General features: G+C 38.3%; 1 protein-coding gene across 1 annotated transcript in view; it reads left to right on the top strand.

Annotated features, from left to right (window-relative positions):
- The window catches only part of CSMD3 (CUB and Sushi multiple domains 3), a 746,059-nt gene that overhangs the window by 196,829 nt on the left and 523,543 nt on the right, over nt 1–25,687 (top strand). Inside the window, exon 5 of the mRNA XM_087747332.1 lies at nt 14,346–14,553. Within this exon, the coding sequence (XP_087603458.1) occupies nt 14,346–14,553 (208 nt within the window). The remainder of the gene's footprint in view (nt 1–14,345; nt 14,554–25,687) is intronic.

Genomic DNA, 25,687 nt, shown 5'->3' on the forward strand with positions numbered 1-25,687 from the left:
TGAATTTACTCTTAAGCCCTCTGCCCCTCAGCTACTCAAACAGTAAATATCAGGCTTGAGAATGATGAAATCTGAATTAATATCTTAATTTAACACTGCAGAGCTGCTAAACTTTATTATTTCACAAAGCAATTGGAAACAGATTGATCAGCAAGAAATCTTTTCCTTTTATTTTTTTTCTGTTGTGTTCACACAAGGAAGGCCTGTCCAAATATTTTAATTACCTCATTTTGTTTGTAAGCAGTAAAAGCACCAACCCATCCCCAGTGTTCATTTTTATGTGAGAAAAAGATGTATTTCATTCTCTTGCTGGAAAACAGCAGTAAAGGATCAGTTAGCTGATGCACAGACTGTTGGGTTATCTTACTTTGTTAAACACATTTGTGAATTAATCTGTCAAATGTCAAGTCTTAGTCTAGAAGAGCAGAAAATTTTTAAAAAATGAACCACCTATGTACATTTTTAACCAAACATCTTCTGATGTTTTCCAAATATATAGGTAAGAATTCAGCAGAGTGCACACCTTTCATGTTTTTTGGTAAAAAAACCCAACAACCTACTGGCTTTATGTTCCAGGTTTTTTCCAACATTAATATTTTTCTTTCCTTCTTTAGAGATAAAATAATAAATGAGATCACTGTACAGTGTTTACTAGAAAACAGTTACTTTTCCTATTGATAACCCTTCAGAAGAGTCTAACTCAGCTAAATCACATCCACAACATGATGTTACCTTGTGGGAAAAACAGTCAACTCTGAGGATCTCACGGAACTTTCATTTATTGCCAGTTAACACAAACACTTAGTTACTGATTCAGGGCTTGTGAAACAAAACAAGACAAAAACTTAAACAAACATTTAGGGAAAAGACCTTTCCTCCTCCTTCACCTGCCTCAACTTTGCTCCAGACCCCACCTCCCCCTCCCGGTCTCCACTCCACTTGCTTCAGCTGCACCTCACCCTCAGCCCCACCAGCCAGGCATGGCAGGGGAGATGTGTGAGGTGACAGCTCCTACTGGAGCAGCTGGACAGCTCCTACTGTCACCTACCTCACACTGGATGTGTGAGGTGACAGCTCCTATGCATCTCTGCAGGAGATGTGCCCAAGTAAAGGAGCTGCTCAGCCTCGTGACAGAGCTTCGACAGGAGGTGTCCAGGCTGAGGAGTATCAGGGAGTCAGAGAAGGAGATTGACTGGTGGAATTGTTCTCTACCATCCCTGAGACAGATGCACCAGCCAATTGCAGCACAAGAGACAAAGGACCCCCTACACTCTCGCCACCAGGCAGAAGGAGGAAACCCAGGTGACAGGCGAGAATGGAAGCAGGTTACTGCTTGGGGCGGCAGGCGAATCCACTCTCAGCCTGCCTCAGCTTCCCAGGTACCCGTACACAACAGGTATGAGGCCCTGGAATTGGATGGGCAGACAACTGATGATGTGGACGTAGGTCCTTCTGGGAAGGAAGGGTCATCTAGGCAGCCTACCCCCTGCATCAAAGCCACTCATGTTAAGAAAAAAAGAAGGGTAGTTGTCATAGGTGACTCCCTTCTGAGGGGAACAGAGGGTCCCATATGCTGACTGCACCCAACCCACAGGGAAGTCTGCTGCCTCCCTGGGGCGAGGGTAAGAGATGTCACCAGAAAACTCCCTAGTCTGGTAAGGTCCTTAGACTATTATCCACTATTAGTTCTTCATGTTGGCATTGAAGAGGTAAGAAAGAGAAGTCCTAAGGCAATCAAAAGGGATTTCAGAGCTTTGGGGCAGTTGGTTGATGGATCAGGTGCTCAGGTAGTATTTTCTTCTATCCTTTCAGTAGCAGGGAAGAACACTGAATGGAACACGCAGACCCAACTGATCAATACATGGCTCTGAAGCTGGTGTAATCAGTGGAACTTCTCAGTTTTTTGATCATGGGATGTTCTCTTTATCACCAGGTCTACTGACATCCAATGGGATGTACCTTTCTCAGAAAGGGAAAAGGGTTTTTGCTGAGGAGCTAGCAGGGCTGACAGATAGAGCTTTAAACTAGACTGGAAGGGGGAAAAGGACAATACCAGGCTAGTCAGTGACGAGCAGTGGGATGGCATGCCAAAGGTTGGAGGCACTGCATGCTAGTGAGATTCCTCAGACTGCTCCATGAGGTAATGGGCACAATGAACTGCACTTGAAGTGTTTCTACACAAATGCACGCAACATGAGGAACAAGCAAGAGGAGCTAGATGCCTTGGCCCAGTCCCTGAGATATGACATCATAGGCATAAGTGAAACCTGGTGGGATAAGTCCTGTGACTGGTGTGCCATGATGGATGGTTACAGGCTCTTCAGGAGAGATAAGCAGGGCAGGCGAGGCAGCAGGGTGGCATTGTCTGTAGTGGAGGGGCTGGAATGCATGGAGGTAGCAGCTGGCGATGGCACAGTTGAGAGCCTCTGGGTAAGGATTAAGGGACAGACAAATAAAGGAAATGTCGTTGTGGGAGTCTACTACAGGCCACCCAGCCAGGATGACGACACTAATGAGTTATTCTTCAAGGAACTAAGGGATGCTTCTAAGTCGTCTGCCCTTGTCCTTATGGGGGACTTCAACTTGCCAGATGTCAACCGGGAATACCACACAGCTGGTACAAACAGGTCCACAAGATACCTAAACCATCTGGATGATAACTTCCTGGTACAGGTACTAAGGGAACCAACCAGGAAAGGTGCCTTCCTCGATTTGTCGCTTACTAACAGAGAGGGTCTTGTGGGTGAAGTGGTGATTGGTGGCTGCCTTGGCCATAGCGACCACAAAGCAGTCAAGTCTAAAATCTATGGCAACAGGAAGAAAACTGCCAGCAAGACCTCAACCCTGGATATGAGGAGAGCTGACTTCAGGCTGCTCAGGGAACTACTTAGTAAGGTACCCTGGGAAAAAGCTTTTGCAGGTGCTGGGGTCCATCAGTGCTGGTCACTTTTTGAGTACAACCTCCTAAGAGCACAGGAGCAGACAATTCCAAAATGTCGGAAGTCAAGCAGGCAAGGTAGAAGGCCGCCTTGGCCGAGCAGGGATCTTCTAGAACTAAGGCGAAAAAAGAAAACATATGGCCTGTGGAAGCAAGGTCAGGAGACATGGGAGGACTACAGAGATGCTGTTCGCCGCTGTAGGGAGGAAATTCGCATGGCCAAAGCTCAATTAGAGCTGAAGCTGGCCAGTACTGTGAGGGACAATAAAAAGGGCTTTTTAAAGTATGTTAATAGCAAAAGACAGGCCAGAAATAACATTGGCCCGTTCCTTGATGAGCATGGTCACCTCACAAACAGGGACATAGACGAAGCAGAGGCATTTAATGCTTTCTTCACCTTGGTCTTCAACACCGACGATGGGACCCCCAGAGCCCTGGGGTAGAGAACCGTGACTGTGAGAACGATAAACTCCCAACCGACCCTGAACTTGTGTGGGATTTGCTGCTCCAGCTGGATCCCTACAAGTCAAAGGGGTCTGATGGGATTCATCCGAGGGTACTTAAAGAGCTGGCTGGTGTCATAGCGAGACCTCTCTCAATGATTTTTCAAAGGTCTTGGGAATCTGGAGAGGTCCCAGTTGACTGGAAGCTGGCAAACGTTGTCCCAGTCTTCAAGAAGGGCAACAGGGATGACCCTGGTAACTACAGGCCTGTCAGTCTCACCTCTGTGCCTGGCAAAACTATGGAGAAGATTATTCTGGGAGTTATTGAAAAACACCTGAAAGACAATGCAGTCATTGGCCCCAGCCAGCACGCGTTCATGAGGGGAAAGTCCTGCTTAACAAACTTAATTTCTTTCTATGGCAAGGTTACCCACCTAGTTGACCAAGGGAAGCCAGTCAATGTAATCTTTTTGGATTTCAGTAAAGCTTTCGATACTGTCTCTCCCAGTATCCTCCTGGACAAAATGTCCAGCATACAGCTGGATAAACCCATAATGCAATGGGTGAGCAATTGGTTGATGGGTCGGGCTCAAAGGGTTATAGAAAATGGGGTTCCATGGGGCTGGCGGCCAGTGACTAGCGGGGTTCTGCAGGGATCCGTCTTAGGGCCAGTGCTCTGTAATGTCTTCACAAATGACTTGGACGCAGGACTTGAAGGATTGCTATCTAAGTTTGCCGATGACACAAAATTGGGAGGAGCTGTTGACACGCTCGAGGGCAGAGAGGCCCTGCAGAGAGAAGTAGACAAACTGGAGAGCTGGGCAATCACCAACTGTATGAAGTTGAACAAGGGCAAGTACCGGATTTTGTATGTGGGACATGGCAACCCTGGATGTCCATACAGACTGGGGAACGAGAGGCTGGAGAGCAGCCCTGCAGAGAGGCATCTGGGGGTTCTGGTTGGCAGCAAGTTGAACATGAGCCAAGAGTGTGCCAAGGCAGCCAAGAGGGCCAACCGTGTCCTGGGGTGCATCAAGCACTGTATTGCTAGCCGGTCGAGGGAGGTGATTGTCTCGCTTTACTCTGCACTGGTGCTGCCTCATCTCAAGTACCGTGTGCAGTTTTGGGCGCCACAGTATAAAAAGGATACAGAGCTACTAGACAGTGTCCAGAAGAAAGCCAGAAAGATGGTGAGGGGTTTAGAGGGGAAGCCGTATGAGGAGCGGCTGAAGTCACTTGGTCTGTTCAGCCTGGAGAAGAGCAGACTGAGAGGAGACCTCATTGCTTCCTCACAAGGGGAAGAGGAGGGGCAGGCACTGATCTCTTCTCCCTCACAACCAATGACAGGACCCGAGGGAACGGTAGGAAGATATGCCAGGGGAGGTTTAGGTTGGATATTAGGAAAAGGTTCTTCACCCAGAAGGTGGTGGAGCACTGGAAGAGGCTCCCCCAGAAGATAGTCACGACGCCAAGCCTGACAACATTTAAGAAGCATTTGGACAACGCCCTCAGACATATGGTGTGAATTTTGAGGTTGTCCTATGCAGGGACAGGAGTTGGACTTGTGGGTCCTTTCCAACCCAGGACATGTTATGATTCTATGTTTTCTTTTTTCCCTCATCCTAGTCTCCCCCACTTGTCCTTTGTTCAGTCATGGGTTACTCCATGGGCCGCCCTCCCTTCAGGACCTTCCTTCTGTACAGTCTTCAGTGTTTCCTCACATGCACCTACAAGTTTCCTCCTGTGTTCTCCTTTGTGCCTCCTCCCATGCCATCTCCTGCCTTCTCCGACAGCTCCTCTGTGACTCCCATTTTGTCATGCGGTGGGTCAGCGCTGCTGATTGCAGAGCTGGCTGGAACCACTGTGACTGGCAAGGGGCAGTTCATGGCCTCCTCTCACACAGGTCACCTCTGCAGCTCTGCTGCCAATTTTGCCCAGTACAGGGCTCCAGGTATGCAAAATTTGTGTGGGTGTTGGTAGTGTTTTCTCCATGGCATAGCTCAATTTTCTGTTCTATCTCAAAAGAGGCAGGTTAGGAGGCAATTTATTCCATTTAACTTCTGCTAGAGCACCATTTAAGCTCCTAAGCCTCCTCACCTTTTTAGCTACAGATGTTATTATTTGATTTTTTTTGCTGGCTGTCAAACCTGTATAAATTTTACAGCTATACTGAGCATACAAGTGCAAAGTGAAGGATTTGAGGATGTGAATCATGTCAATTTATAATCATCCTTGGGTTCATTTGGAATTTAAAATCTGTGAGTTTTACAAATTGCAGTACAAAGCCATAGAAAATAAAATTTCCATATGTCCTCAAGAAATGTTTTATGTCCCTCTCCTCAAAAGCTCTATGAATTTTATGTAAGTCATTAATGACAAATCTTCTGCAAAGCTATCCTTAAAGATTTTCAGTTGATGGATATTTTGCAATCATTTCATTTAAATTTCTGAAAGCTGTAAGGTTATTCTGTGGATAAATTATGAGGAAAGACTGACATTTTTTATTATTGCATGTTTGCAGAAAAAGCCAACATATAAATGTTTCTCAGAAATTTTATATATATATATATCTTTCATTATATTTGGACTTTTTAGAATGTATCAGAATATTAAATGAAAATAAATATAATATGCATTATACTACACATGCTGTTCTCCATACTTTAAAGACCCATTCATTTATTCTCTGACTCTGAGCATTAGATTATTGAGACTAAGTTAAATTAGTTGGATAACAAGTTCTTATTTAGTGGGGCAAAAGCACTATTGCCAAGAGGCTTGCTAACCTAGTGAGGAGGTTTATAAACTAGGTTTATTGGGGTTGGTGACCAAAGCTTGCAAGTTTATCAGGGAACAGGGGGTTGGGGGGAAGCACTCATGGGCTAGGATGACGGATTTTCTTGCATTCTTTTTGAGGAAGTGTGGTGATCAGAGGCACATCTGAAGTGCCTGTACACAAACACATGTAGCATGGGAAAGATAGGAACTGTAAATTCATATGCAATCACAGGTCAATGACATTGTTAAAATCATAGAGCCATAGCAGAGCAGCTGGCACTGCTGGAGTCCTGTATACAGACTTTCCAAGAAAGGTGGGTAGGAAGAACAAAAGGAGTAAGTGTAATTTGTGCAAAGGAGGGAGCAGAGGGAACTGCTAGAAAACGGCACTGCCTATGGAGCTTCTGAAAGATATTTTTGTGACTGTCTATGTAATCTATTAATGTGATCATTTGCAAATGTCATAATCAGATTATTATACTACAGGCTTTAAAACTGAGCTTAACTTTTTAAGGGCCTTTCTACTTCAGCCTATATAGTTTCCTTTCTGCTGCTTGTCTGTAGTACAACCAATGAAGAAACTTAATAAGAAGCACATTCTAAGTTGTTTTTTATGAAAGCAGTACAGGACGTGCAGAAAATTGCAAAGATGGAGTGTATACAAGAGCATTGGATTAAACACTGGACAAGTGTGACATTGGAAATTTGTGAAAGTTGCTGATGGATAAACCAGCAAATTCAGACTTCTGGAAAATTAAGTTCAAAATGTGTCATGAAGCTGCTTCTCAATGCTGTGCTCTGTAAAAACAATTTGAATGTATAAACACACATACCTATAAAGGGGAAAATACTAAACATAAAGTGCCTGTGTAGTAATAATATTCAAGTCAAGATAATTCTGTTCTTCCTCCAAAAAAATCAGTAAATAATTCAATATAATAATTATAGACGTATTTTAAAACATTCATAATAAGCACCTGTTGAAAACATAAAAATCCTCCCTAAATAGTGATCAGTGCTGCAATCTAGGTGAGACTTTTTTTTTTTTTTTTTTTTTTTATTTAGAGCTAACCTCTGATAAACTTTCAGAAGTAACAAAAAGAGACAAGGTCCTTGGGAAAGAAACTACCTTCTGATTCAGAAATGTTGGTATAACTTAAGTTATAGCTAAGAGAGTGTGCTGCTTTTTTAATAGACAATAATGTTTGCTTTCTCACGCCAAGTTATTGCCTGGAGAAGATAATCTCATTTTCTTTACTTTGAATATGAAGGTAATTGATTAAAAATCTTGTTTAGAAAACACTGGTAGAATTTTATAAGAAAACATTTTTTTTCTGTCAGGATCGAGATTACAGCTAAAGGGTTGTGGTTTTGGAAAAATATCAGGTATTATCTGCATAATTAATTTCCATTTCCATTCTACTTTATTGCATCAAAAAATCATGAACTGTTTCAGAAGGACGTAAAAAGCAATAACTTTCATTTAGAAACATCTGAAAATACTTAGAATTATGCTTCACTATCCACATAATTATTTTATGCATGTAAGTGGTTAATTTATTTTTAATGTATGATAAATATGGGGTGACAGAGTAGAGAATGACATTTTTCAGGGTCCCTGTTTTCTTCACTTGCCAATCAGAAATCTTAAGTTAGATACCAATATTTAAGGCAGCAGTTGAACCTCGAATAAAACTCTGTAGATGGTTAGAGTTTGTGCAGACACATGCATACGTGCATGTGTTTGCTATCCAGAAACAGGTAAAGTAATTTTCACCATGCTAATGAAATTAGTATTACGTGTTTGCCTATATTTAATTATTTTGAAGAGCGCTGGGGTTTCTCAAAGAATTGATTGCTCTCTAATGTAAAGATCTTTTGTGATCTTCAGATGAAAGGTAGTTATTAATGTGTATATTTAAAAACAATAATTAATATGACTGTAAAATGCTTAAAATGGGGTGATAGGGTGGTCATTCCTTCAGATTGCTCAGCTAATTTGTTTTAAATAAGACAGTCTAAAATTTGAAAGAGCAGACCACAGTATGTCTGGGGTTGTATCTAAACTACACTATGAAGAGTATGCCATGAATTTCATAGAGGCTGTGTAGCTAAGATCAACATATAGAGGGATTACTGCAGGTCCTCTCAGCTTTTCTTGATGAGTTTCTTCAAAAGTGGCTCAGTTTGCTCAGAACTTTTATTGGCTCTTGTAAAGAACATTGTTTAAACTTGGGAAGTTGCTATACTCTTTTTTTCTCACTTTATTTTTCAAGAATAGATAACATCTATTACTCTGTGATGAGCTGAGTTATGCACTTAAGTTTAACTGTTTGGTACACTATAAATATCTAGACAGATAAGATGACGTGATACATTGTGTGCTAGATTAAAGCTTTATCTACCATGCAATCTCATTGAATTCTCATTGAAATCCATGAATTTGCATGGTCCATAAATCACTGATAACATTGCCTGTCTTTGATCATCTGTCTTCTCAAAAATTACAGTTCAATATTTATGTAACATTATTGTGAATATCAGTGAAACCTACAGAATAAGCAGAAAAATAAATTTAAATAAGACTAACTAGAGAAATATATTTTCAAAATTTATTATGAAAAAGGAACAGTGAACAGCAAACCAGGAAGATGGTTAGAAAATAAACTACAAAATTTTATGAAATTATTTTTCACCAAAAATTATTTAAATGTGTGCTCATTTCACATTAATTTCTTTACAGGCATTCAGCCATAATTTAAATATAAAAAGGAAAAAAGTTGCATGTATCTATGTGGATAAATAAAAACCAGTCTATGCTCACAAAAAGCAAAAAAAAAAAAACCCAAACCCTCAAAAGCTTTGTACTTTCATAATCATCACTCACATCATAATATCAGTGATACTCCCTCTGCATAAGAGCCCTCATGCATATTCAAATATAGATCTTCATTTGAATTCATAATACCTTGAAAAGCTTTTCTAAGCCAAGTCCCCACTTGCATATCACTTTGAAAAATCTTCCCCTTTCAGCATATGGTTAAGATCAGAGAAGTATGTTTGGAAAAATGACATCTTGGCAGTATGCATATTTTTTGCATTTATGCCTTCATATCACATTTGCAAGTTTGTAGGTTAGATAAATTTTCCCAGTAAGTGACAAAATAAATTTAATTTTAAAATATGAGGTAGGAATTCTAAAAGTAGATTTTTTTGTAAATGTCATCAATATTAGCTACGTATTTGTAATCGTATAATGTCAGATTCTATCAAGTCTTAACCAAAGTATTGTCTTCTCACCATTCCTATGAATGTTTTTCTCCATATTTGGTAACTGGAAATTAAAAGAACAGGGACAGGTACACAATTCTTTCAAGGCATTTAGGTGCTTAACTGCTGTTTAGGTATTACATTTTGATTGCAGTAATTGTAGTGTTAGGCACTTAAGTATCTTTGAGGACTCCTACCTCAGTGGTTTGACAGAGGTAATTCAGAAAGTTGTGGACAGGCAGTGAAAGAGACATTCTCAGGGTTCAGTGCAGAACTCACTGCAAAGACTCCTTCCTCTCTTTCTTCCTTGTTCACACATCATTATTGGACTTGTTGCACAGTGATGAAGATGGGCCACTGTTAGTCTTCATAAATGTTCTCTTACCAGTTATTCTTTTGTTTGTCATGTTTCATAGCTGACATCTAAGCAATCATGCTGTTTCAATGTGACAGAAATACAGGTGCTTGTGGTGGACTGACCCTGGCTGGATGCCAGGTGCCCACCAAAGCCATTCTATCACTCCCTCTCTTCAACTGGACAGGGGAGAGAAAATATAATGAAAGGCTTGTGGATCAAGGTAAGGACAGGGAGAGATCATTCAGCAATTACCGTTACAGGCAAAACAGACTCAACTTGGGGAAAGTGAATTTATTATTTTACCAATCAAATCAGAGTAAAGTAAAGAAAATAAAAACTAAATCTTAAAACACCTTCCCCCTCCCATCCCTTCTTCCCGGGCTTAACTTCACTCTCAATTTTCTCTACCTCCTCCCGCACGGCAGCACAGGGGGAAACGGAATGGGGGTTGCAGTCAGTTCATCACACGTCTCTGCTGCTTCTTCTTCCTCAGGGGGAGGACCCCTCACACTCTTCCCCTGCTCCAGCGTGGGGTCCCTCCTACGGGAGACAGTCCTCCATGAACTTCTCCAATGTGAGTCCTTCCCACGGGCTGCACTTCTTCATGGGTCCTTTCCACAGGTGCAGTCCTTCAGGAACAGACTGCTCCAGTGTGGTTCCCTCACAGGGTCACAAGTCCTGCCAGCAAACCTGCTCCAGCGTGGGCTCCTCTCTCCACAGGGCCACAGGTCCTGCCAGGAGCCTGTTCCAGTGTGGGCTTCCCATGAGGTTACAGCCTCCTTTGAGCACATTCACCTGCTCCGGTGTGGGGTCCTCCACAGGCTGCAGGGTGAATATCTGCTCCACTGTGGACTTCCATGGGCTGCAGGGGGACAGCCTGCCTCACCATGGTCTTCACCACGGTCTTCACCATGGGTTGCAGGGGAATCTCTGCTCCTGCACCGGGAGCACCTCTTCCCCCTGCTTCTTCACGGACCTTGGTGTCTGCAGAGTTATTCCTCACACATTCTTACTCCTCTCTTCTGACTGCTGCTGCATAGCGTTTTTTTTTCCTTTCTTAAATATGTTATGCCAGAGGCACTACCACCATCGCTGGTTGGCTCAGCCTTGGCCAGCAGCAGGTCTGTCTTGGAGCCGGCTGGCATTGGCTCTGTCTGACATAGGGGAAGCTTCTAACAGCTTCTCACAGCAGCCACCCCTGAAGTCCCTCCCTGTTACCAAAACCTTGCCACACAAAGCCAGTACAGTGCTAAAAGCGGCATGCACATAAACTATCATTACATTTTATTTTGTTTGCCAGGGTCTTATGCACTATGAAGTCAGTGGTAGAACTGCTGTTAATGTCAGTGTTTGTCAATTTACCTGAAGATCAATTCTTTCTTCCAGTGGCTTCACAACTTAAGGCACCAAACATTTTCATGGGGATTAAAGTTTGTTAGCCTTCTCCCAGATATGAGCTTTTACCTGTGAGGATCTGACTGCAAGACTGGAACTAAATAAATCACAAGCTAATGATATTGTAGGTGGAGAAATATAGGAACACAGCACAGTAATTCTGTTATATATGGGGCTAATGCTTTCTTTACGGAGGCTAAGATGATATCTGGTGTACTCTTGGTTATATTTACAGCATTTTAATTAGTATTGATTTTATTTATAGCAAATTTGCTACCTGAATCAGAACAAAATACATGATGATTTGTCTGATGGTCGCAAAATTACATTTTGGCAAAAATCTCTAAACAGATGTGGCTCAGAAATAACCAATGTGCTCATTGACACAGCTTGTGTTTTTAAACACAGTCACTCTATCTATTCTCTTAAGTATTGGTACAATATACCAAAATTTTTAGTGAACAGTTTTCTATATTGCTAGGAACTAGGTTAGGTTTCTCTATAATTGTGAAAAGCAAAAAAATGAGTTCTGTAGTACAGTATTTTTCAAAAGCACTTCTATTTTTGAATCTGAAAGCTATTCCAAGGTCTTTCGTCTTGTGTGATACTCCTAGTTTTCTGCTTTTAACTTGTTACATGAGCTGAAAAGTTATTTCACATGCTACTATTTGTCTTTCCAGTTTGTGTAATCTTCAGTAATTTAGCTATAAAAATTTATCTATAAGAACTTTTTCAAACAAGTACTTGATAAAATGTATTTAAATCAATATTTAAAAATCAATATACAGATCCTTCAAAATCATTGAACCAATATGTTACACATTGTTTTAATGGACATTTTACTTCTGTGAACTAACAATTAAAAATTATTCTCCTGATTTTCCTTAATGCATGAAAACAAAATTTTATTATTACCTTTTTTATATTTTTTTATTCCTTCCACAGTAAAGGACATGAACATGTGATGTGATGAGGTTCCTCAGTGTTGTTGTATTTAATGGATGCTAAATGCACTGGCTAATTAGTAAGATTAAACCCAAGATACGTTTTTACTTTAGTTTTTCTATCTGGTCTTATAATAATTTAGCAGAATTTTTAAGAGACAAAACCTGGTATTTTAAACTCCTAAACTATTGTAATTAAGAGGTTTCTTACAGTCATTAAAATTTTTATTTCTGTTAGAAGTGAGTCATTATGTATATCAGAATTCTTTGAAGCCTCTGTTCTGTGATGCTATACTCATTATTTTTTTTTTTATCCTTGTCATTAATTTTTCAGCAATATTGACTGTTTTTTCAGGCCCTAGGGCAAGTTTTATTCATGTTAGCTCTAATTAAGCAGAAATAAGAATTGCTTTTCAGATATGCTTCAAACATTTGGATAATAAACTCAATAAGTAATGCGATACAGTATTTCCATCTAGTAACATGGTATTTCCATATAAGTTATTTGAAAGGTATTTCCATTTCTGAAAGTAATAGCACTACATTCACAATCAATTTTATTAGCTCACAGGAAAAATTTTGACATGAGAGCCTCAAAAACAATTTTTGAGTTATTAGGCATATATGCACTGTTAAGATAGAAGATACACAACATCAGTCATGTTCTCCTACCTTACCCAATAAAATCTGTGAATCACTATTTCGGACTTGTTTTCTCATAGAATTAGTTCTGTTGAAGTTAGAACTGATTTTGTAAATTTCCAGTACTTACCTAGTTTATTCAGCATAAGATTGTATGTTAGAAAATAGAGCACTATTGTGTCAGAGTCAAATACTCTCTGACCAGGTTCTTTTAGATATGCCACATGTGGAGGATGTAATGTTTAATATCAAATTTATCTATTTAATGATAGTCAATGTTACACAGGACTTCTAAATTAGCTGAATTATACAAAATATTTTGCATAACAACATAAATATAGGTTACACTTAGCAAAATATATAGCTATTGCAATATACAGTTTTATTACAATACCAATGTAATTCCCATTACGGGGATCTATAATATGCTCACCATCACACACTGGGCATCCCCAGTCACTGGAAGGAATACATGGGTTGAAGCTAGCTCAAGCCTGTTGCTCTTTTTGAAGTTCTTTTGTTAGCTGTCTAGTTTTTATACTCTATGTTGGGCTGAGACAAATATTCACTCCCCGCATACTGGTCCAGCTAACTCAGGGAGACATTCATGCTCTTAATGAACTCAGGGAGAAACCTTTCCACCACCAGTTAATCTACTCAACTGTTGATAACTGTTTATCCAAAACAAAGGCCACCCTCTGGTACTCTTTGTGTTGAGATAAAAGTCAGATTCTTTTCAACATCTGTGCTCGGTCACACCCTGCGTTATTCCTTGAACTTTATGAGCACATCACCCTTGCCCATGTCCTCTGAGCCTTCTTCCATTTTAAGGGTTTATTGGTGTATTCACAACCAATAAATAATTAGTTGTGATAACTGGTCAAATAATTTCATGATTATTCACATATTGTGAAAAATGTATTCCTATGGTTGTGTTTGAAATACTTCATATATTAAAACTTACACCCATTAACATGACTGTAATGTAAATATCTTAATTGTGAAAGTGTCTTGCATCTGACATTTGGAAAATCACCCATGAATGGCTTTGGTCTGAAAACTGATCAGCTGTTTAAAAATTGGAAAAAGATTATTGGAGAACAAACTTAAACATAACTAGATGTTCACCAAAATAAAATATGATAACACAATTACCATAAGATGGGTAGAATTCTCGTGCTTCTTTTCTCAATATAATGTGACTGCTGCACATCAAGTGTCAGACTGCATATGGTAGGGATTAAACTCAACTTGCTTTGTTAAAACATTTTTGGTTAAAGCAAAGGAGGAAATTAAATTTTTGCATGCTATTATAAAGTGAGTGAAACAATGCTAATCAAAACAATAAATAGTAGATTGTAAAAATATGTGCTGGCACTAGTACAATAATTTTTGAATAATTGAAATCTGAAGCAATTACTTGTTAACACCTTAACTTTGCAGCAGCATTCCAAGTCTAATGTGTTAAAAAAACCTAAGCAATTTTTCACATAAAAGGTAATAAACTACTATTCTCAATAAGAATGTATACATTTCTAAGGGGTGATTTTGATGATATTTATAATTTTTTTTAACAGCTGAGGATGCATGTGGAGGAACTATGAGAGGATCCAGTGGTATCATCTCGAGCCCCAACTTTCCTAATGAATATCATAATAATGCGGATTGCACATGGACAATTGTGGCAGAGCCTGGGGATACTATCTCACTCATATTTACAGATTTCCAAATGGAAGAAAAATATGATTATTTGGAAGTAGAAGGTTCTGAACCACCTACAATATGGTAAGTCAACTATTGCAATTTTAATGTGGTAAAAAAAAAAAAGATTATGAGATGTGGAAGGATAACTTTTGTTACTTTTCCTTTTGTCAATAGGTAGTCTTGCTGAAATCAAAAAACAATCAGTAATGGTTGTTACTATAGCATGAATGTTGATATTCTAATTGCAGCTGTAAAATAACTTCCAAATATATTCCAAGGATGTAACATCAAGATGAAAGGCACAATAGTCTCATTCACCTATTGTCTGTAGGTCTAACCATTCTAACCATTATTGTATTAAAAATGTATATATTTAGAAACAGAATGGAATGGACTGATGTACTGGTACGGACTGGTGGAGCCTTCAGGGAGTTTCATAATGTCAGAAAGTGAATGGCATGGAGTCCTTTCAGCACAGAGCTGGGGGAACTAGCATTGGTCACACCTGTTGGTCACAGATTCTCTCTGGAGGAGTTTCTGTACAGAGAACCATATACATGGTCTCACTGTATAATGTGCTGGGAATGTGGTGTTACACTCATCTAGAAATTTCCATCCTGATCTGTGAGATACAACATCCTGAGCTGAGTAGCCACAGCACTTTTGGTTTGGGTTTTATTCCAAGTATACTACCTTTAGAGAAGATTCAAGATCAGGTTCAGTTAAATAGAAAAAATAAATGATACATTCTGTGGTTTTTCTGGCCTGGTAGTTTTATGGTAACATAGCATCACGCTACTCAAGAAACATGAATATGACAAAACCTTGTGTTTGTCATATTGGTTTAAATATACTATTGGTTCACAAAAAAGAGGACGTATATAAAACCATAAATAACAGTGATGGTCTCCAGTAAAATCTTAAGCTCTTTACTGGTTCATAAAGCATTATGAGGGTTCTGCACAACAGACAGAGGCATTTGAACAGGTGATACAAGAGGTGGTTGGCTAGCCACATTAAAGTCAGTAGGGCTTTGTTTTCTTATTATCAGTACAAAAACCCACCAAACATAGCATAGACCAAATAAAATAATTTTTTTAAAAATTTTATAATAAGAAACTATCCCAAATTAAATAATTATGTTGTTGCAAAAACATCAGACTCAGTTTCTACAAGTGATGCTTATAAGCAATATTCCTTATTACTTCAGGGTATAGTAGAAGCCTATACACTAAGTCTCAGCTTTAGCAAATAGTATTTCATTTGAGTTAATTCATACTGCCACCTACGTAGTTAATTACCTGTATTAGAATATTACTTAACTGCCAGTGAGTTTTTCAATCTGTTAAACTGAAGTCTTTTGAACTAGCTGTCAGCTAAAATAAGTTTTAAACAATAATTTATAATTATTATTAAGGTAAGACCAAAGGCATACAGACAATATGAATCATTGAATACCTAAACGTACATTCGATTACTCTTGAATGTGTTTTATGTATTCAGTCATGAGCTTCAAACAATGATTCAATTTTTTTTCTGCAAATGGCTTTGGCTATATTTAAATGATGTAATAAGATTACTTTATATATGGAAATAGTCATATTATCTGTTTACAAAACATAAAAAATTACAATGCTAATTTAATAATTGCTCATGTAGAGAAGCAGATTGAGAGCATATTCTTTTTTTAGCTTGTCATTTATATTCCCTAAATTAGACTGAGGTATTCAATTATGCAAAAGTACCCCCTCATATGTTAGGAAAAATTGATTTGGAAAGCTTAATTAACAACAATTTGTTAATTAGATTTACAGTGTAATACTTTATATTCCCTTAGACTATAGCTTGAGGTTTAGTTCAAGATATCTTAGTTTATAAAGTCCACATAGAAGTACACTTCTTAAACTAAACCCAGGCTCTTGATCTTTCATTCTGGAAAACAAATAGTACTTAATTTGTAAAATTGTTAAAAACATATCAGTTCATGTCAATAGTAAGTAGTATTATAAAATAATTCCTTAGACATTTTGTTGCTTTATGTGACTATAACATGCATTGATCTAAAAAAACCCTCAAACTTTTCTTCTTCTGGACATCTGCTGTGCAACAAAATATCCCTACTTTCTGGTTCTAAGTAAAACAATGAGCTAGAATATACATCAAGTAGATAGTCTGGGATTATCCACAAGACAAGACTTGGAATTCTTCATGAAGTGCTAACTTTCCATATTCTTCCAGTCAGTCATTATAATATTTCAGCTATGCCAAGACTTTTCTTTAAGAAAATCTTGATAAGCCATTTTCATTTAAGTAGTGGGAAAAAATTGCATAGATGCCCTTCAGGGTTTTTGTAGTCTGATGTCAAGGGCTGATTCTGATGTTTGGTAACCCGAATTGAATGAAGGTGGTTTTTTTCATTTTGGAAGTGAAACTGAGAGAAAATGATTAGTTTCAGGAAACTATTTTCCCCATTTTTTCTCAACAAAACAAAAAACTGAAAATAAATGAGATATAGTGAAATGTTCCTTTTTGCCAAAATAGAAAGTTAGGGTTTGAGACATTCATTGGTAAAAGAAGTAGCAATGTCATTATGGGGTAATTTATCCAGTATATGGAAGTTTAGTGTTAAATATTCATGGACACATGAGAGTTTTCTAATGCTTGCCTCTAGGATACTTTGGTTGGAATGTTTCAGTCTTTTATTTTTCTATTGCTCATTTTTAATGGAATATTTAATATTCACTGAGCAGAAAACTGGAATGATTCTCTAGGCTGCTTTGACATGGGTGTCCTGGATTCCAGCATGCACTCTAGTCTGAATTGTTAAGACAATTGTTAAGACTCTAGTTATATTGTATAGACAAAGTGGTAGAACCTCCTTCCCAGAATACTTTATGAAAGATGTGCTTAGAGCAGTCTCCTGATGAGAGTGGGTAAGGATGGAAAGTATATATTTCACGCTGTCCTAGGCAAAGACATTAAATCTGTATCTTCTATTACTGATTACGAGCTTAATTTAGCTGGTGTTGAAAAACAAGTTGACAATTTCTCCTCCTATGTGTTTGGAGAGCTTGGTTATTACAAAAAAAAAAAAAAGGTATTAGACTAATTGAACTTGAAATGATGATTAATTTTGCATTAACCAATACATTTTTGGTGGACAGACTGGAAAGTGATACAAAATAATGGTTGTCATAAAATATGTGCTTAGAGCTTTTAATTCAGAGAACTACTGCTGTAGTCTGAATAAGGATCACGATTTCTTTTCAAAGAACACATAATGAGGTATATTTTTTTATTATTTGTTAACATGAAGGTGTGCATTAATGGGAAGGTTTTTGAGGGTGTAGAAGTGTCTCAAAGGTAGTAGGGAAAATGTACTTCACTTCTATCATGACAAAAAAAAAACCCAAAGTTTTCAGATATGTTCTCTCTGGGTCAGAGTGTACTTCTAAGAAAATCTTTGTGTAGTGTTCTAACATTTGATCTACCACTGGCATGTTCATATAAAATAGTAGGACACCTATGTACTCTGTTATCAAAGATAAATTTGAAATATGATGTAAGTACTCCTTTTAAAACAAAATAACTCACCTTACTTCTGTTACTGATAATGTACTCTTGGGTTTTTCAAAACATTTCCTATTTAATTTTCCTAAAATGTAAAGGAGGCTTAGAATTTTCCATAGTAAATTGAAGTATTTTATTGTCTAGACCATCACTCTGTTTCTGATTTTAGCCAAATTATAATTTTTTCCTGTATAAATCTAGATAAAATGTAAAATGATACATACTGAATGAAATTTATGTTGGTGAAACCATAGGCAATTTATTTCTGTTCTGAAATATATTTAAATATTTCATTGTCTGATATTGTGTATTTTGTGCATCATACCAGTTGCATTAAAATAGACAGCTGTTAGAGAACAGTGGCTAACAAAATGAATTTCTCCCTTGCAACAGTGATTTTGCGCATTTTTTTTCCCAACAGAAACACTCTTTTTGCATTCATTTTGAATATTCTGTGGAGAAAGAAATTACATTTTGTGAAAAAATCTTGCCCTTAACTTATATGCAACAAAAAACCTCCAGTTTTAAAAGGTTTTGTCTGAGATACTTAAAACTACTTTCATCCTCATAATAAACTTCGGTAAGATGGCCTGTTAGCTTAAGACTCCCTTGTGGATTGTATGGATGAGAAAGAACAAGAACACAAAATTGTAGGTTTTTCTTTGGGTTGCCAAATCAGAACTTATTCCTAGTAACTAGCTATCTGTTTCTTATCAGTTTGGGTCTATCCTTGACCTGGGAACATTCCTGATGAACTTTTTAGTGGTTATGATGTGTTTTCACTCAATTTTTTTATATTGTGAACTTAATTCTTTTACTCTTCTGTATAGCACAGCTAAGGACAATTTAATGAACACACTTCATTGATTACAAATTTATGGAAATCATAATTTCCCCGTAAGAATTTTTTGAAGCCATTTCTCATTTAAAAAAGAAGTTTATGAATTCTGAAGGCTGGAAGCTCAAATAAAAATATGAGAAAACATCTAGTCCTAATTAAATAATATCAGTGTATTGATTGACTAGTAGCTTTAAACACATTGTTCTTGAATCTCACAGTAGATTCTCTTTTACACTTTGTAAGAAGATAATTACATTTTAACTTCAAATGTTGTCGTAATATTGCACTTGCTGCTTTTTTTTTTCTGAATCCAATCTTACAAACTCTGGTAATTAAGTTTTATAGTATTAGTAATATGTTTAGAAAGCGGTTAGGCAAATAATGTACAGTGTTTTACAGAGAAACAATATGCTTAAATAAATATTTATAGAGAATAAAATTTAAGTTAAATAAACTAATCATAATTTACCTCTAATTTAAATAAATTTCACAGAGAAAAATATAGTTTTATAAAGTTTTGGTGATGATGTAGCATGGTATTGCAGAAGCATCTGAACATCATTAAGAATAGCCATTTTGGATCAGTAAATGTTTATATTTAGGGTTCAGTGTCTGATAGTGGCAATAGCCGCTGCTTAGGAAAAGAGTAGAGGACACCAGGCTGATTTGGTGTGCTCTTCCCCCTTGTGCAGACTCCCAGCTTCTGTAGGAACTTCTTGAACCAACATTTGTCTTAAAATCCTGTGTTAAATAGCTGTAAATAGATCTTCCTTTTGTTAATTAGTCATTCTTCAAGGGTCATTCTTCAAGATACCTTGGAAAATACCAAATGAGGTTTTTTTTTTAAACCCAAGCAGGCTGTATCAATGAGTTCCCTGTTATCCACACAATCATGTATTCCTTAAAATAATCTTAACTGATGTGTCAGTCATAAGTTTCCTCTACAGAAGCTATATCATCCCTTTCCTTGCATTCATCCTTAGATATACAAATTCTCTTCTTTCTTAACATTTTATTCAATTCTTTAAAGTAATGAAGCATATCAGCCTGTGGCTTTCCCTTCACTTTGAAATAGAATCATAGAATCATAGAATCATAGAATCATAGAATCATAGAATCGTTAAGGTTGGAAAAGACCCTTAAGATCATCGAGTCCAACCGTTAAACTGACACTGCCAGGTCCATCTATACCATGTCCTCGAGCACCACATCTATCCGTTCTTTAAATACCTCCAGGGATGGAGACTCAACCACTTCCCTGGGCAGCCTGTTCCAATGCTTGACCACCCTTTTGGTGAAGAAGTTTTTCCTAATGTCTAACCTAAACCTCCCCTGGCACAGCTTGAGGCCATTTCCTCTCATCCTATCGTTTGTTACTAGGGAGAAGAGACTGACCCCCACCTCGCTACAACCTCCTTGCAGGTAGTTGTAGAGAGTAATAAGGTCTCCACCCCTCAGCCTTCTTTTCACCAGGCTAAACAACCCGTTCCCTCAGCTGCTCCTCATAAGACTTGTTCTCTAGACCCTTCACCAACTTCGTTGCCCTCCTCTGGACACGCTCCAGCACCTTGATGTCCTTCTTGTAGTGAGGGGCCCAAAACTGAACACAGCACTCGAGGTGCAGCCTCACCAGTGCCAAGTACAGGGGCACTATCACCTCCCTAGTCCTGCTGGCTACACTATTCCTGATACAGGCCAGGATGCCATTGGCCTTCTTGGCCACCTGGGCACACTGCTGGCTCATGTTCAGGCGGCTGTCAACCAGCACCCCTAGGTCCTTTTCCACCAGGCAGCTCTCCAGCCACTCCTCCCCCAGCCTGTAGCATTGCATGGGGTTGTTGTGACCCAAGTGCAGGACCCGGCACTTAGCCTTGTTGAATCTCATACAGTTGGCCCCGGCCCAATGATCCAGCCTGTCCAGGTCCCTTTGCAGGGCCTTCCTACCCTCCAGCAGATCAACACTTCCACCCAACTTGGTGTCATCTGCAAACTTACTGAGGGTGCACTCAGTCCCCTCATCCAGATCATCAATGAAGAGGTTGAACAGGACCGGCTGCAACACTGAGCCCTGGGGAACACGCCTTGTGACTGGCCGCCAACTTGATTTGACTCCATTTACCACCATTCTCTGGGCTCGGCCTTCCATCCAGTTTTTAACCCAGCGTAGAGTGCACTTATCTAAGCTGTGTGCAGCCAGCTTCTCCAGGAGAATGCTGTGGGAGACAGTGTCAAAGGCCCGATTTATTCCAGAACAACTTAGCTCCTCGCTTTCCTCCCAAGTCCTTGATGCCTGGTCATCAATGTTGTGTGAGGTTCTGTTTTCCTCAAGATTCCCCTCTCCCTGAGACTGAATCAGATACAGTTGTGGGATCAATATGTCCTAGGTTCCACCTCAGTTGACAGTATGAACAAGAATATGTGGGACTCGTCTTCATTTTTCATAATGTAGGCATTGATACCTATTCCAGGATGGCACTATGCCTTTTGATAGCATCACACATTTTGACATGCTTGTACCCTTTATACCATGTTGTAAAAACATCACCCTGGAGGTTTGAAATAAACATGACAACAGCACATAACCTCAGACATTTTGAGCAGTAAGAACAGAAAAAAATATATCTTAGAACAATGGAGAAGGGCCCAGATGAAATTTTGTCTAAGTGCTACCCAACCTGAATGTTGCCCATTCACTCAAAAGGAGCCTTAGGTAGGGTCATTCTGCATTCATGGCCTGATGCCTAGGATCATTCCCTGGAACAATTGGTTTTAGCACTATAAGCCTCCTGTAATACAAAGTCTCTCGCTCTCATATTCCTCAATGATACTTTTTCTAAAATATATGTGGAATCTTATGTGCCATTTTCAATGGCTTTGCTGTCATTTGCAATTTAATGATGGTGAAAATTAGTATTTCCTGACTCTTAATCCCATTTTACTAGTGCTATGAAAGAACAAACTGATAAACATTTAGTGCTTTACAGAACTTGTAAGCAGTATTAGAGAAGGATGCATCAACTAGTGATGATCAAAAGCAAAGTGAGGATGAGCAGACAGATTATAGTTATTATGGAAAAGGGTTTTTTTTTTGTTTTGGTGTTTGTTTGTTTTTTTAGGGGGGAAGGTGCAGTTAATTCATATTAGACATCTACATAGTAATTTTTAATTGCCAGTTCAGTTACAATAGAAATTAGCCTTAGGAGGCATTTAAAAATTAAGTATACTGTTGTTGACAATTAACCTACAACAGATGCATGCATTAACAGAACAGGTTCTCAATCATATCTTTATAACAAAGCAGTTATTTGATTTATGCAGCCATCCAGTGTCTGAATAGGTTAGATTTATTTTCAGTCAACATACTTGATCAAATGATGCTCATATGTAAGGTTACAGAAGAAAACCTCTGCCTGACATAAATGTGGCAGCACAGGGACAGAAAATCATACCTCACTAGTACAAGCACCAATGAAAATAATATTGTGTTGGAGAAAAAAAACAAAACAGACAAGACAAGAAGCACAGGTGCTCATAAGTAGAGATTAAAATGGGGGGAAAAAAAACCCACCTCAGGCCAGGCAGTTTTTTTCTTGAAAAATCACTTCAAATTAAAAAGTAGCAAGTGTAATTGTTTTGGTTGTTTTTTTGTTTGTTTGTTTGGTTGGTTGGTTGGTTGGTTTTTTATTAATGAAGACTGTTGACACTGCCTTAGATATTATTACTGTTTTCTCAGTAGTTATTGTACAAAGGTTTTAAATCTGTGTTTAATGCTCAGAGGAAGGACTCAGGAAAGTAATGTTTATGAGTAATATGACCATAATAAGGATGTTAAATGCCCCAGATGATAGATGGTTTGTAATCTGACACAGCTGAGTTCAAATTTAAAGAATAGTGGCAAAATTGATATTGCTTAACACAGGAAAAGAAGTTGTTGTGGTTAACACAGCTTAACACAGAAGAATGTTGTGGCTGTAGCCAAATAGATGGAAAAAAATATTCAATTAGTATGGCAAACAAAGTGCAGTCATAAAAACCTGTTGAAAAGTGATTAGCAAAGTATATGTTTACTGATAGTGGATAGAATTATTTTTTTATTGAATTTAACTGCAAAAAAATAGATGTAACTGCAAAAAGCAGCCAAGTTTTGGAGTGCTTAAGTCCTTCTCCCCTTCTAAAACAGGGAACAGAAGATAACAGAGATAATGCTTAACTGTAGAACAGGGTAAGCAGAAAGTCAGGAACAGAAGGAGTACTAATGATAAAAGCATTGTCTAGTTTGAGTCTTTGATAATTCATGCATTGTGCATTATAGTTTTCATCCTCTTTTTCTGAAGGACTTTTTTGCTTCCATATAAACCAGGTATTTCTGTCCTTTCGTGTTTGCCTCTGTGGTTTGATTTTGTACGTGGTGGTTCAGCATCTTACCTGTAACATTTCCATGAGGTCATTCAGAGCAGTCCAAGCAGCACAGTGCATTCCATAACGAGTAGGGTCAGGTGCAATGGTAGTGTTAGGAGGGGAATTTGTTACAGTAATTGTGGAGGTTAATGGCACGTTTTTTGTTGTTCATTTGTGTAATTCCATTTGGTAACCATCATTTGAAAAGGACTTTGAAACTGACTTTACATCTGGTATTCTCAAAATGCTTACCAAAACATGAAAAAGATTTGAATCTAAGACAGGAAAATGATATCAAATCACATGTTTAACAGTAGAGATAAAAGCTTCTCTGTGTTATTTTGTATTATTTGTTCTTGTGTGTTTCTGAAGAAATAGCAGGCCCTTCCATGGTACCCTGTTCTAGTGATTTTTTCTGTGTTCATTTCTCAGGTTGTACTTCAAAGTGTAGTGCATAAACGTCTCAAACTTTTCAGGCAGAATAGACACATGAAGCCATGAGTTACATGATGAAAATCTTCATTCTGTCACTTAATAGTAAAGACCTTGAAGTCTATGCTTTTTTAAAAAGACATATTTAGTTACTTTGTGACATTTATGATAAATAGACTCAGTCCTTAGTAAAGGGAGAATCTGACTTTAAGAAACTGTCAGATTCATGGAAATACAAATCAACTGAAGGTGTAAATCAGGAGTTTAATCCTGGAATTCAATATGTTATGTATACGTCTACATAAATAGGTTGTACGGGAGCACAAGACAGAACAATAGAATCTGATAATCAGGATAATTCAGTGTGGAGGGGAACTCAGGAGCTGTCTAGTCCAACCTACTGCTGAAAGCAAGCTCAGCTCTGAGGTGAGACAAGGTCGCTCAGGGCTTTATCCAGGCTGGTCCTGAAAACCTCCAAAGATGGAGACTGCACAACCTGTGTGGGCAACCTTCTTCAATGCCTGACTGTCCTCATGGGGGAAAAAACTTTTCTTTTTTTTCCTTATTTGGAAATCACTGTTTACAGTCAGAATCAAGACAGAAGCATTTATTATCTCCAAACATTTATTTGAGGTCCAAGCATCTCTTGTGGTCTCTATTCTTCATGGATAGGCAGTGGTATGACCTTTCCTCTGGGCAGGTTGGCTGATCTGGCCAGTCCTACCTCATGAGTTGAAGACACATGGGATCATGTTGGAGTCCTTCCTTCCCCTGGCTCATGTTGTCCCATTAATCTTATAGGGGTATGTACATGCCCAGAGTCATGAATCATCCTGTCTTCCTCTAGACTATAATAAGCAAAAGCTTACCTGGTACATGTGATTTATTACTATATAATACAGTCAAGCCTAGGTGAGACAACTATTTGTTAAATTACAGTGTGTACTTGCATCAGGCACGGAGTCAAGCATCACAGAATCACCTTGGCACATTATGGTACAAATGAACACTTTATATGGCCACAAAGTGATACTGCTTTTGAAAAAAAATATTTCCCCTCATTTCCAGTTCATCTCCTACCTCGTGTTGGCTCAGGCATTTACACAGTCACAAAGAAACTGCACCAGGAAGTCATACAGATAAAAACTAACTTTTTGTTCCTGTGTTAGTCAATAGGTAACACAAGAGTTGAAGAGAACAGTGAGGCATATAGGGAGTGGAAGACTGGTTCCTTAAGGAGTAGGACCACTTTATTGTCAAAATAAAGCCTGAACTGTTATCCTCTCAGGTACTGTAGATTGGATGACGGCATCCATGCAAGGATTTACATTTTTTTTTTACTTTATGTGCAGAAATTTCACAGAGTTAGTTGATTTCCTTTATATTTTTATACTGTATCCATAGCTTATTGTATTCCTGTCATGGTATAAGACATTTTATTCTGATTAAGGTACATAATGTTAGGAAAGCAGTATTTCACTGTTGTTGTTGCAAAAAATAGTATATCCTGGTGGTTATATGCTCTTGTCCTGAAGAAACATTTCTGAAGCTATTCCTAACTTCTTACCTTTCCTATGTTCATGAATACTGCAGAAGTGAACATTCTTGAGCCTTATCTGAATATATATGTTTTCATTGTTTTGATGGTTCTTTTTAATATGTATGAAGTTATTCTCATCTGGAGTCAAATGGATATCCATCAGCAGCTTTCACATGAGCAGTTATACATTGGATGGGCTTTTTACATACATTCTTCTCAACAGAGATAGGATTATATTATTTCCCAAAGTGTTACTAAAGTTCAGAAACAAAATGAAAAAAATTTGTCATAAATTCTTACATGGTAAAAGAGTACTCAGGTTTTTCCACCATCTCTCTTGGGCAAAGATTTACTAACTACTGTGTTTGTGCTTCCATGGCACCCTTTAACCCTCTTTGGATGGAGCAGCCCAGAGTGCTTCTGTATTGCTTATT

Source organism: Nipponia nippon, unplaced genomic scaffold (assembly GCF_047370975.1).
Source record: "Nipponia nippon isolate SJK-2023a ecotype South Korea unplaced genomic scaffold, ASM4737097v1 scaffold_1, whole genome shotgun sequence".
Lineage (NCBI taxonomy): Eukaryota > Metazoa > Chordata > Aves > Pelecaniformes > Threskiornithidae > Nipponia > Nipponia nippon.